Genomic DNA, 13,322 nt, shown 5'->3' on the forward strand with positions numbered 1-13,322 from the left:
TGACGTGGATGGAATTGCACAAATTAATTCTAACGCTGGGCCAAAACAATTTGGAAAGAGGCCAGCTTGCTTAGCGGTGCACAGGGCCCTGAAGTGTGATGTCCGGGAGAGAAGTTGGGATTGCAGGCATTGGTGCTACAGCGTAGTCAATCAGCTCCCATAGCCTGAAATGATGTTATGAATTCATGTCTCTTCTCTGAGATGTATCATGGAGACAATTAGATGCATTTCTGATCAGGCTTCACAGGTAGAAGGACATTTGGGTGATTTTTTAATTTTTTTTTTAAATCGGATTTACCATGAGGTGTCTTAGTTGGTACATGAACTTTCTCAGTTTGCTGAAGTCAGCTTTGGGTGGTGCTGCTTTCCTGCATGCTGAGAGCAGGGACTTGCAGTGATAGGTAGTTTAACAGTGCCCCTTTATATCAGGAATAACAATAAATAATAATATTTCCTTTCTGACAGGTCTGGTTTTCGTGGGTGAGAAGGTAGCACAGTCATAATTGTGCCATTCACATTGATAGTTAAGAGTGATAAGCGTTTGTTGTGTTGTGGATGCTGTGTATCAGGCACGAATACCTTTTCTTAGTTAAAATATTTCTAAGGAAAGGTCTTCTTGCCAAATGGCTTTAAATGGTGGAACATCTGGCTGCTTTTTTCGATTTGTTTTTGCTTCCCTGGAGTCTGTCATCTCTTGTGTGATGGAATGAGTGAGTAAATCTGCCTGTAGCCATTGTAGATTGAACTTTGGGCTAGATGGCCGTAGCCTGAAGGGTCAGTCTTTGGCTTTGAAGAGCTGGAGTTGTCATTTGCGCTTGTGGCCTGACATTAAAAATGAGACATTTGAAGTTAATTGGGGGCACAGAGATAAATACCAACAGTGAACTTCGGCAGCAGTAGTAACACTGATGTTCTCTTGCAGAGTTTTATACTGATCTTGGAATGCAGGGATGATCAGACTTGATCACTGGGTAATGTGCTTCAGGTGCTGTTGTCCTTTCCTTGCAGGTGCTATTGAAAAGCAGAAGCTGGTGTATATCTTGAACAGAGACGCTGCTGCTCGTCTCACCATTTCCTCCCCGCTGGAAGCCCACAAGGCCAATACCTTGGTCTACCATGTGGTAGGAGTCGATGTGGGATTTGAAAACCCGATGTTTGCTTGTCTGGAAATGGATTATGAGGTGGGAAGAACTTGATCTCCCTTTGCTGTCTTTTGAGCTTTGTTGTTCCTCTTCTGTTGTTAATCTGTCTGTGGGGGTGGGGAACGCTGGCTGCTTTTGCTGACTGAGACGATTTTCATTTGTTGCGAGCTTACTTGCTTTTTGTTTTGCCTTCAGTCAGAATAGGCAAGTCTCTTCTGTCTTGGTGATTCTTCTTAAATTCTTGCTGTTCAACTGCAAATGTGCGTATTTTCTTCCTGTCAAGCTTTTCTTGTGCATCTTCCAGCAAGTTGTCTTTTGGACTTCATTCTAATGTTACTCAGAACTGTTTCGCCATACGTCAGCTTTGCTCTTCCTTTAATACCTTTCTTGAAAGACACCTTCATGTGTTGTGTTTTAGGAAGCAGACAATGATCCAACGGGAGAAGCAGCAGCCAACACACAGCAGACATTGACATTTTATGAACTGGACTTGGGTTTGAACCACGTTGTTAGGAAATACAGTGAGCCCTTGGAAGAGCATGGCAACTTCCTTATAACAGGTACTTGCCACCTGGCCACTAAGTCATTTTCCTATGCATCTACTTGGTTCCCATTCCCCAGGGAAACAGAATAAATACGCTTTACATCTTAATTGTTTTGATGGTAGTCTGAGCCATTAGTATAAATTAATTGATCTTGGAGTCAGGTAATGAGTGTGGTTCGCACATGGAAATGTGCAAGAATTCATAGATACAGCTGCAGTTTGAAAGTGCTCCTCATCTCTTCCTTTAGGTGTATTCTGGATATTCTCTGAATTCCAAAGCTAAGAGATATTAACTGAAATAAGCTGGTAGCAGATGCAAAAGCATGTATTTTTAGGTAGTGCATAGGTGCTGTTGTACTCTGTTGCATGGGATTCCATCAGCTAATATGCATTCAAAAGGCAGATGAATCCATGGACTAAAAGCCCACTTACAGGGATTGGGTGCAAAGCCAACCTAACGCCTTTGACCTGTGAAACAGCTGAACTGCTGCAGATTCTTCTCGAAGCACAAAGGAAGCTAAGCTAGGAGAGCATCTTTGTGTGCTTGCGCTGTTGTTGCATCTTCTGTAGTCAGCCATCAGACACCAAATATTGGGCTGGATCTGACGGCTACTACTATTTTGATGATCTTTTGTTACACTGGGATCTCAATAGAAGCATTTTAAAAAACATACTTTAAAAATGAAAGGTACCTACCAGATGGTTTTCTGACATTTTTTTGACAGCAAGCATACATGCCAGTAACCCAAGGGTTGTGTTTAACTGACAAGTTGCTAATGTAGTATTTTGGGTGTCATGGCTTTCTAGACAAGAATAAGCCAGGAGGGCTAAACATAAGCAATTTGTCTAGAGCTGCATCCTTCCTTTTTCTCCTTCCTGGTCCCCGAGTTCCATCTGCCCTGTTCTTATGCTGACACAGGCAGCTGTACTGGGGTCTTTTGTCTTCCTCTTCAATAAGAGTAGATTTGTATATGTAGGGTGATAAAGAACACTGGAAACTATGTTGCTTTAAAGAAAACCAGAAGAAATGTTCTGCAGGCAGTAAGTCAGATCTCTGGTAAGGGCTTTTTTCATAATATTTTTTGTGTTTCAGTTCCTGGTGGTTCAGATGGACCCAGTGGGGTGCTGATCTGTTCTGAAAACTATATTACCTATAAAAACTTTGGTGACCAGCCTGATATCAGATGCCCAATCCCCAGGAGACGGGTGAGAATTTTGAGATTCCTACCCTTTTTTTTTCAAGGTTGTCTTTGTCAGTGCTAAATGAATGCTTGGTATTTGCCTTTCATGGTTAAAGGCATCAGGGAGATTTTAAATTAAGAATAAAGGAGTTAAAAGTGTGTTGGCCTGTAATCTACCTTACTGGCTGCATGTTACCTGTGAGGGAAGATGGAGGTGGGCATAGCCTGAAGTGATGAGCTTGGTTCATGTCTCTTCTCTGAGAATTATGCTGGAGATACTCCATAGACTCTGATCAGGCACCATGGCAGCAGTGCTGTTGGTGTAAGATAGGATTACTTGAGATGGTGAGTCATGGTTGCCATCGTGTATGCAGGTGAATTTGACAGCTGCTGTGTAGCATCTAAGGCTGCTTCCTCCTCCTTTGGTACTGCAAATTGTTGTGTGCTTTGACAGGGCTTTGAACACCTGCCAAGGTTCAGGTGCTCAAAAACAGTTGTGTGTGGATTGCAGCACTTTCCTCTGGGTTTGGCTTTGATATGTGAGAGAGTTGTCTGGGGAGGAGGGCGAAAAAGCTAAGAGGGGTGATGCTTAGGCACAGTGAATTAGAAATACATTTCCTTCTGGGGCAGAGATGTACCAAGGATAACTACGGGTGTAATAGGGGGGATGTGCTTTGTGTTAAAAGCCTCCTCGCATACTGTCAGCTCTTAAGACACCTGTGAAATGGAAATACTTCAGTCAGTGAAATCACATCCACACTTGCTGGGTAGTTCCACCAATGACCTCCACTTTCTCTCTTGACAGAATGACTTGGATGACCCAGAGAGAGGTATGATTTTTGTCTGCTCTGCTACACATAAGACCAAGTCCATGTTCTTCTTCCTGGCCCAGACAGAGCAGGGAGACATCTTCAAGATTACGCTGGAGACAGATGAAGACATGGTAAGCATCACACGAAGAACAACAGAAGCATTCATTGAGAAGAGTCCTTGGTCATTTATTTTGATTCTCTAAAGTGATAAGTATTTGATATTGTGGTTTTAGCTGTGTAATGGCCTGTGTTCTGTGTGACTTGTAGTACCGTTATACCCACAGTTGTAACTGCTGTTTACTCATACAGAGACACAGCACAATGTTTGCAAGATCCTGCAGTTATGCTGCAGAGTCACTTGGGCATATTTTAGATGTTCTACAGGCAGTCCTTTCTTCAAAAGATGTATTGTAAAGTGTGGTCGATGAACCTGCTAGAGGGTATGCCAGAAACTAATTCTGGGGAATTTAGTTTCTCTTGATCACAGTAGGTGCTCTCTATTTCATCTCTTAATTGAATATTTACATGCTATAATGAATCTTTTTGCAAATTGATCTAGACAGCTTGGTACAGCTGATCCATGAGTTGAAATAACGAGCTTGAAGTGGCTTGCTGCTTCTTGTCCTAGTATTTTGCAATAAAAAGATCTCTGCTGCAGAGAATCAGTGGGTTTTTTTGAGTAAATGTTGAATGTCAGTTTCTCTTTCATCTACACATGTCAAATTTAGTACAAGGAATGATTGTGTAGCGTCTTTAAGTGTCTTGGAAGTTTTCATCAGCAGCTATTGCGACTATATAAAATGTTGAAATTTGCTCAGGACAGTGAATTTTTCACGTGTTGGGGAATGGCTGGTGTTCAGTGAAGCAAATTTCTTCTTTTAAACAGCTTGCTATTTTTGCAGCTGTTTTTTTCCAAACCGACTCAGTGTTACTAAAGCCAGAAAGTCTTGGAATAAAACAGGCAGCCCAACTTGTGTGTTCAAAATAGTCTGTTGTGATCTATAACCTGCTGCCCCAAACTACTGGTGTGGTTAAGCCTGGCCCACTCACTTGCTCCCTTTCTTTGGAGAGGATAGCTAGGCAGCTTTTTTTTATTAAATCACACATGTACAGTTCTAGTACTTTGCTAGCACAGTCACATCTTCCTCTGCTTTCAGGTAACAGAGATTCGACTGAAGTACTTTGACACTGTTCCTGTCGCCGCTGCCATGTGCGTGCTGAAAACGGGGTTTCTCTTTGTGGCATCTGAATTTGGAAACCAGTGAGTAAACAATTTTAGGTCAGCATTTTTCCCCTGAAACAGACTGTTTCTGTTCAGGACTGCAAACTGACCTTTGAACTTATTGAACATACAAAGACAAAACCTCTGTTTTAAAGGGTAAATTAATGCTTTGTTCACATGGCTTGAGCAGAACAATTGGTTTAGGCTATGACTGAGTGGGGGAATTTTCTTCTTGTTTGAACCCAGATTAGATATTATAGTCCAGAGTACAAAAGATTACATGCTCTTGCAGTAGGTTTTGGAAGAATTGAGCACTTGCAGTTCATAAAGGGTCCATCATGTATCTGGATGAATTATCTTTAATTAGTTTGATCAGTTTTCATTGAACCTTTGTGTGTTTTGGCCCACTCAGAAGTAGATAGGGTTTGTTATGAGTAACTGTGGTCCTTTCCATAATAGATGTATACTTGAGGGCTTTCCCAATTCATGTTTGGGGTTCTAGAATATTCTAAAGTCTCAAAGAAGACTTTGCACACCTTTGAAGATGGCTGAACAGTGTCTAAGGGATTCACAAGAATGGAGATTAATATTTTTTTCTGACTACATCTGCAGTCAGCCACCTGGGGGAGCTCCAGCCAATTTACTAGAGTGAATCTGAACTCAAGTTGTATAAACTAAGCTCTTGAGGAAGCCATATTCATTTGAGCTTTATTAAAACCAGGAAGAAATCAGTCTATCTTTCTGGTTTTATTTTTTTCCTCTGAAGTTTAACTTGATTGTTGTGATATTTAGGCTCATAAAATGAAATAGGGAATGTGGTTAAAAATAGCAAGGTGAGAGTATTCCAATAAAATAGATAACTGTGGAGCTGCAGTCTTAGCCATTGGTCTTGCTCTTGGCCTCAGCTGTCAGTTGGTGCTTGGGCTCTAACACAAGAAATATCTGAAAGGCTCAAGGGTAAACAGAGAAAACACTGAAACTCTGGGATGCCTTGCCAGTGACAGCTATGAATGAGAAGGTTTGGAGGGGGGAGGTTGTGGTGGGTTTTTTTGTTTCTGTGGTTTTTGTTTAGTTTTTTTTGCAGGCCTCTGATTTCCTTTAAACATCTTGTCACCAAGAAGACAATCCCTAAGGCTAAATTTTAACAGCTGTACAACGTAGGGAAGGATTTCTGTCCTCCCTGCTGCCTAGTGAATATTTGGCGAAGCCTTTCTTAGAGAAGGCTACATGAGCTTTGCACTGAAAGCTGTTGCTTTTGCTTTCTGTCTCAAGTTACCTGTACCAGATAGCTCACCTGGGTGATGATGATGAGGAGCCAGAGTTCTCTTCTGCCATGCCTCTTGAGGAAGGAGATACGTTCTTTTTTCAGCCACGACCTCTCAAGAACCTGGTGCTGGTGGATGAGCTGGACAGTTTGTCTCCTATTTTGTGTTGTCAGGTATGTTGCCATCAGCAAGCTCTCATTCACCACATAAGTAAGTCTTTCTCATTTACAGAGGAATTGATCATAGATGCATGATTTTTTTCTTTGCTTTTCTGCAGAGTATTTGTGTCTAAGCGGAGCCACCAAAGCTACATTATCCTAGGTTTCCAGAAATACTGCTCTATACTAAATGCTGATAGAAGAGCAAGTCTGCTAAATTCTCGGACAGCTGCCTAAGCCTGGTACCTGGCCTGGCAGCCTTTGATTCCTGTGGTGATAAATAGATATGTGGACACAGGGTGTCAGCCAGCAGACATGTACTGCTCCTCTGACCATCAGACCAGCTCTCTGCTCTGCAGAGAGTTTGGTTAAAACTTGACATTATTTCTGGGCAGTAGATGGTACACCCTATGGCATCTTCACTGTTTACAGTGTCTGAAAAGAAACCATTCGTAAAGCAGTAGTGTGTCGTATATAGTTTAGTTTAATTTTCTCTTCCTGTGGGTAGTGTTTGACACTATGTCTCCATGCAGATAGCAGATTTGGCCAATGAAGACACACCCCAGTTGTATGTGGCTTGTGGTCGGGGGCCCCGGTCGTCTCTGAGGGTTCTAAGACATGGACTTGAGGTAAGACTTCCAGCACTTTAGAAGAACAGCTTGAGTGGTGAGGGCAGTGGGAGAAGATCCTTGAAATAAGGGTGCTGAAATGAAGGGATTCTCCTTTTGCTGTAGTCTGGAGAGCAACTTTCTCTAGGCTTGCTTCTTGGAAATAGAAGGATTGTCCTCTTTGCTCTGACAGTTTTAAAGGCTTTTTGTTCATTTGACTCTTGACCACCTGCATTTTGTCCCTTCTAATACTTGAGTTTATTGAGCTGGAACATTCCCATTGTCTCTGCCAGCTGCTGCTAGTGATCTCTTTGCTGGGGCAGATGACCTTGTTTTAAAGCTGATCATCCAGAGCTCTAATGTTGCTGTATCATTGCTGAATGTATTCTACCCTGTAGCACATCTGGCATGGGGGAGAAAGCATCAGAATTGGGAATTATTAGCTTTCCTGCCCAGTTGTGGGAAAGCCTAAAAGCTGCTGGTGGTTTGGTGACGTACTGTAGTAAGTAAACATCTGTTTGCAAAAGAACCTTCTTCCTGTTTACTCTTAGGTATCTGAAATGGCCGTCTCAGAGCTGCCTGGTAACCCCAATGCTGTATGGACTGTGAGGAGACATGTTGAAGGTATGCAGTGTTTTCCTAAAGCACAGGGAGGTGATAATGTTTTTTGATGCGTTTTGTTTGTTGGGTTTTTTTGGTTTTGTGTCCAAAGAGATAGGAGAGATGCTGCATTATGGCTGTATGCCATCCCCAAAAGTTACATTTTGGATCAGCAGCCACCTGTTTGTACACCCGCTGGTTCCCTAGAATTGTCACGCTTCCCTTTGACAAAGAAGCACCCGCCTGCAGCTGCATCCATCACCCAATATGCTGCATCAGCTGTATGTTTGCAGCCTGAAGCTGCTGAACTTCTCATCCTTTCCCACTTCCCATAAGTTCTTGCTCTGACATCAGCAGGCAATGGTTATGCTTTTTGTTGGAGCGTACTTGCTATTCTTTATGTGCGTGTTGACAACTACAGTAATCGGCTCTTTCTGAGAGAGTGGGATACAAATTATGGAACAAAGAAGATAAATTGGCAACAGTGTCTGTATTTTATTACTTCCCACTATGCATATCTGCAAAGAAAACAGTCTGTTTGGGCTAGGACATGGTCCCTATTCAAACACTCAGCAGTGTATAGAATGCTGCTGATTCCAGGAAGGTCAAGATCTGAAATTGGCAGAATATACAGGATTGTGGGTTTGGTTTGGTTTTGTTTGGTTTGGTTTTTTTTTTTTCCTGATTTGAAATAACGGGTTTGCCATACTAAAGTACAAGAGGAAATGTAATCCCTTGTCCTGCCTTTCTCTTGAGGGCAAGAACAGAGTTCCTCAGAAAAACCCAAAAAGCCTGAAATGACACTATTCTGGGTGCTGATGGTTTCAGTGATTATTGCCAAGGCAGTGCTTCGTATAAATCTTGGAAAGGCTTGCCGTAGGTTTATGCACTGGATATAGAAACGCCAGATTGTTGCAGTGGAGACCTTAGCCTGCTGTGGTGACATGGTATCTTGTTTTTAAGGAATCAGAGTAGTGTGTCTTCCAGGGAGCCAGTAACCCTGTGGGAATTTCAAACATTGCTGTGGGATTTACCTTGCCATCCGAGACCTGCCATCAGTTCCTGTGCTCGTGTTCTGAGACTCATGTACTGCCTAAGCAGCATGGAAGGAGCTTTGAGCACAAAGTGCCTTCGTGTTCCCTAGAAACAAAAAGGGTCAGAAGGAACGTATTTCCACAGTTCATACCAAAAATATTTGCTTTTCTTAAAAGGCATTCCAGTTTGTTAGAGACAAACCTTTTCTCCTGCCTTCTGGAAGAGGAGTTGGTAACATTTGCTCCCTCTGAGAGATGAAGGCTTCTGACATCACCTTACAGTTTTAAAACCTTTTCTCTTGGGGTTCCAGAGGATGACTTTGACTATTCAGGAGATGGAGGACCATTGCTAACCTATATGAAACAGACCAGTCTCGATGCCTCCTCTTTTTTCCTCCTTCCAAATTCTCCAGGTTCCAGCATGAAGATCTTCTCCATGATTTCAGAAAGGCTGGAATTTGTAGCTGTTGTGAACCATGCTACTTTTTGAATACGGTTAAAAGTTACATGAAACTGATCCCCATGTTACAATTCCCTGAATTCAGAAACGATTTTAGTGGGTTTTAATTAGAAAGACTGCAGAACCTTTTCAAACATGTATCTAATCTTGAAACTGCCCAAGTGCTGGTTTTTGAGTGTTCAGTTTGCAGTGTCGGGCTGCCTGGCTCTGCCTTGATGCCACAGTGTGCGCGTGCTGCAAGGCCTCTGTAAGACACATACAGGTTTGCAGCCTTCAAAGCAAATACTAACCTTGGCTGGTACGTGGTGATACACACTACCAATACCAAGCCTTTTTTTTTCTTCCACAGGTGGCTGGTGGTGGAGGTGCTGATCACCACAGGTGTGTACCTACTGCTAGGGGCTACTGTACTGTCCCACAGGTTAACCACAGAGAATCCCCAAACCATGCTACTTTTATGCTAAGCTTTTCAGTAAACAAATTCTAGAAGCTGTTGTGTAGCTGGAGATTGTTGCCTTTGTAGTTCTGTAGCTGAGGAGTAGAAAGCAACTCCCATTCTATCTTACAGTCTTTGGGGAACAAAATAATCGACCATGTCTCTACAGAATGGTCAGTTCTTGCTAAAGTCAGAGGTGTGCGTTTCTGGGGTGTTTTCAGCTCCTTTCTAGACTGAGGATTGGTTCCCCGCCCCCCCCAGCTGCTTTGTAGAGACCTCCAAGAGAAAATAGTCAAGTGTGCTTGAAGCACGTGTAGATATTGCTGGCATGGGAATGCCCTGTGGTTATGGGATGCATTTGCCCATCAGACAGAAGTGGATGGGATTTGGACCAAACCCTCTCTTGCAGTTGAATATCAAGGTCTGGGGAGCTAGGTGGCTGTGTGCTTCGCTGTGGAGATAGATGTGAGCTGAGACCTACAGTCTGCATTCCCTACCTGGCACTCTTGCATGAAAAGCAATGTGCAGTGAGTCACAGCTGTGGAGTCTCCATGCGGTAGTAAACAGAAGCCCAGGAAAATGTGCTGTCATCCTGTCCGTATCTTTTAAGTGAGAATAATCCTGAACTTTGTCACTGCTCATCTGTTTGTTCGCTGAGCTCTGAGACAGTGGTGACTGCATTTGTATTGGTGCAAATTCAGATGCTGCAGAGTATGAAAAAACTGTATCAGACCTGGGCTAGTGTATAGGAATGGAATTCTCACGAACTAACTCAGACAATCCATGACATGTAACAAAAGGGACAGTAGTGTAGAATTCATGGTCTGAAATGTGATGTTTTCATAACTGGTCGTGATGTGTGCATGAGGCTGCAGAAAACTTGTAATGAATGCATGGGAGAATGAGTCCCAGCTGTGGTTCTTCAGAGTCATTAAAATGTCTCTGTTACTCACTGAAAGGAGCTAACTGGAGCAGTTAGAACAGTAACAAGCATCTCTGAAGTCTTGTGTCTGTGTAAAAAATAATGTCTATCTGTTCAAAACTCTGAGCAGCCTGATGTTATGCTTGGAGTTGTGCAGAGCTAAGTAGATATCTTTTCATATGAAAAATCTGTAGATCTTTTCTTTTTTGAACTGAGAATACTTCTCAGTGTGCCCCAGGGATTTAGTCCTCTTAATTTCAACTAGGCTGCTATATTTTCTAAACCAGAATTGTATTGTTTGAATCTAGATGAATGCATCTTATTCACTGACTTAATTCTGGTAAATCAAACCCTTTATTTCAAAAGCTCCAGCAGAGACTCATTAAGCAACACTACTGGACTTCAAGCAAAAATGCACTTGTCACTATTACTGACACAAACTTAAAGGCACGCTCTAATATAACTGTAAGCCAGTGAAAAGAAAGAGCTAAAAAACTATTAAGAGGTAGGAATGAGTTTTCATTTAGAGTAGGACTAAGGGAATCTGTTTTGCTTTCAAATGGGAGTTCTTTGTCCTGCTCCAAATCACATGGTTAAGTCTCCAGCTGGGACATGGTGGTTTATCATGAGAATGACAGCCCCCAGGGAGGAAGGCAGCAGCTCTCAAGAAGTTTGGAAAGCAACGATGGTCTTTGAAATGGAATTTTTAGAACATCCTGTCTACAGGATATTTATGAATTAAATGCTTAGCCTGTGAACTGCTAGAATCTCTGTTTAAAGAGATCGAGGAATTCTTGTAGACTTCTGGTGTTGAAAAATTCATGTAAGTTTGTAGGAGAAGCTTCTATTTAATGTAGAAAATAACCAGTATGTAATGGTGTACATCTTGCTGAACTCTTACATCTGCTGTTAACATTAGAGAAATTCTGTTAAGCCAAGTGTTAAAATAGTTGGCATTACTAATCAGTTTCTGTGTGCAGGTTCAGTTTTTTCATTTCCCAAGTGGACCTGCTCCTGTTCGTGGGGTTCAGGAGCTTGTCGGAGGTTATAGCCTGTGACCACTTAATAGAGTAGTAATGGAGTTTAGGCCACAGACCACTGTTGGAATTGCTTTAATTATACAAAGCTCTTCAGTTTGATCAGAGCTGTGGTCTGTATACCAGATGTTGGAGGGAAGAATGATGTTTTTTTTTCACTTGCATATTTTCAGCTGTATGTAAGAACTTTGTTAGAAACATGACACAGCAGGTTTGGCAACGTCTCCTTCTAAATAGGGTGGATAAGAAAAGGATCAGTTCCTGAAGTATTTGTTTCAGTTAACCCAGTTCAGTTTCTTTAAGCTGCTGCATAGTATTTGCTGGCATCCTGTATTCATCCCAGTGAGAGTTCTCTATTTTCTTTCTCTACCTAGAGAGTCATTAGCCATTTCTCCATGTCTTCCACATTTGCAAATTATGGAGAAAGTCTGCTCAAGGGCAAAAACTGTGACAGCTCTCTTACACCCTCACCTTTGTTAATAGTCTTGTGCTGTGGTGCATAAGTCTGAGCTTTGGGTTGAGTTGGGTTAAAATGGGGAATTTTTTCCTTTTAAGAAATAGCACTTGCATGACAACAGCAGCAGAAGTGGAATTGCTTCTCTGAGGCAATCTTACTTCACCAGGGCTCCTGGCTCCATTTCCCAACAGACTTAATTGTTTCTGTTGCTTTTGTTACTCTGTTTTAATGAGACTTTCTTCCCCACCTCTTTAATGCCTATCACTTCTGGAGAACGAAAATGGACAGCAATAAACGGTGGCATTCCCTTTACCCCGTGCTACTACTTGTTTCCCACAAAGTTTCCCTATTTCTAAATGAGCTCTTAAGACTATTTTGATTAGCATAGCTCCTGTCCAAGCCACTGGACTCTCCCAAGCTGTCCCCTTTGGAAGAAGCCAGTACTGGAGATAATAGTTGTAATACTGTCACTTATTCCAGTAGAAGTAAAGGTCAGTGTTTACTCTGTCTTAAAAACGTAATTGTTTCTCATCCCAGGAGACTGTACGGGTGGCTCTATGAATGTAAGCTAGTTGAGCTTCTGGATGAGGGTAGAGCAGGCTAACCCTGACGTCCTCTGCTGTTTGCAGAGTCCGTGGTGCGGTTTCTGCGGATGGGTTCCATGTGTTCACATTATTGGAGTAGAGTACTTCATTTGACTTCATTAGGTGTTAAATCTGGATTCAGCTTCTCGTGTGAGGTGGGGCAAGTGTCTTAAAGTCTTCTAGACCTTGTGCTGTCTTTGAAAAAAGTAGGCAGGAGTCTTGCTTGCCAGAATCCAGACTATCATTTGGATCCCTGGCTCAGTCTTGCGTTGTTTGGAGTCTAGCAGTGGCTGGCTTTTGGACAGTGTGTCCTAGAATGAACTTACACAATACTGTCAGCAGATGTAATTATCACAGGAATTCTGCTGAAAAGTAACTGCTAGACATCTGTCAGACTGCTAATTTTGTTGTGAAGCCTTGCATTTGTTTAATCAGCACCCTTTTTTCCCTGTCTCCCTTGACCAGATGAATTTGATGCCTATATCATTGTGTCCTTCGTAAATGCCACGCTGGTGCTGTCTATTGGAGAAACTGTAGAAGAAGTGACTGACTCTGGATTCCTGGGTACTACACCCACCTTGTCCTGCTCTCTTCTTGGTGATGATGCTTTGGTACAGGTAATGGAAAGCTGCTTCTGACATGTCTGCTTATGTCTGTCACTCTCTTGCTTATGTCTGCTTGCTGGCCGGCCATGGTTTCTACAGTAGTGCAACATATGTCATGTCTAAAGGTGTGGATTGGCAGAGAATGACACTTGGCCTTTCCCATTTTATATCCTGCTAAGATAAACTGGACCAGCTGAAGATGCTCCTAATCTCCTTCAGTGCATGCTCGGTAGTCCCTTGCTGCAGTTCAAAGAT

General features: G+C 42.4%; 1 protein-coding gene and 2 non-coding genes across 4 annotated transcripts in view; all 3 read left to right on the forward strand.

Moving 5' to 3' along the window:
• Window positions 1-13,322, forward strand: part of SF3B3 (splicing factor 3b subunit 3) — a 30,221-nt gene that overhangs the window by 1,963 nt on the left and 14,936 nt on the right. For both annotated transcript variants that reach the window (XM_069793805.1, XM_069793806.1), the window contains exons 4-12: window positions 1,009-1,181; window positions 1,561-1,702; window positions 2,780-2,892; window positions 3,673-3,810; window positions 4,837-4,940; window positions 6,174-6,339; window positions 6,858-6,953; window positions 7,484-7,556; window positions 12,928-13,079. In XM_069793805.1, coding sequence (XP_069649906.1) covers window positions 1,009-1,181; window positions 1,561-1,702; window positions 2,780-2,892; window positions 3,673-3,810; window positions 4,837-4,940; window positions 6,174-6,339; window positions 6,858-6,953; window positions 7,484-7,556; window positions 12,928-13,079 — 1,157 coding nt within the window. The remainder of the gene's footprint in view (window positions 1-1,008; window positions 1,182-1,560; window positions 1,703-2,779; window positions 2,893-3,672; window positions 3,811-4,836; window positions 4,941-6,173; window positions 6,340-6,857; window positions 6,954-7,483; window positions 7,557-12,927; window positions 13,080-13,322) is intronic.
• LOC138687592 (small nucleolar RNA SNORD111) lies at window positions 161-242 on the forward strand. The gene has a single exon (XR_011326746.1). It is a non-coding gene; the product is annotated as a small nucleolar RNA SNORD111 (small nucleolar RNA).
• Window positions 3,089-3,168, forward strand: LOC138687593 (small nucleolar RNA SNORD111). The gene has a single exon (XR_011326747.1). It is a non-coding gene; the product is annotated as a small nucleolar RNA SNORD111 (small nucleolar RNA).

The sequence above is a fragment of the Haliaeetus albicilla genome, chromosome 10 (genome assembly GCF_947461875.1).
Source record: "Haliaeetus albicilla chromosome 10, bHalAlb1.1, whole genome shotgun sequence".
In the NCBI taxonomy this organism is placed as follows: Eukaryota; Metazoa; Chordata; class Aves; order Accipitriformes; family Accipitridae; genus Haliaeetus; species Haliaeetus albicilla.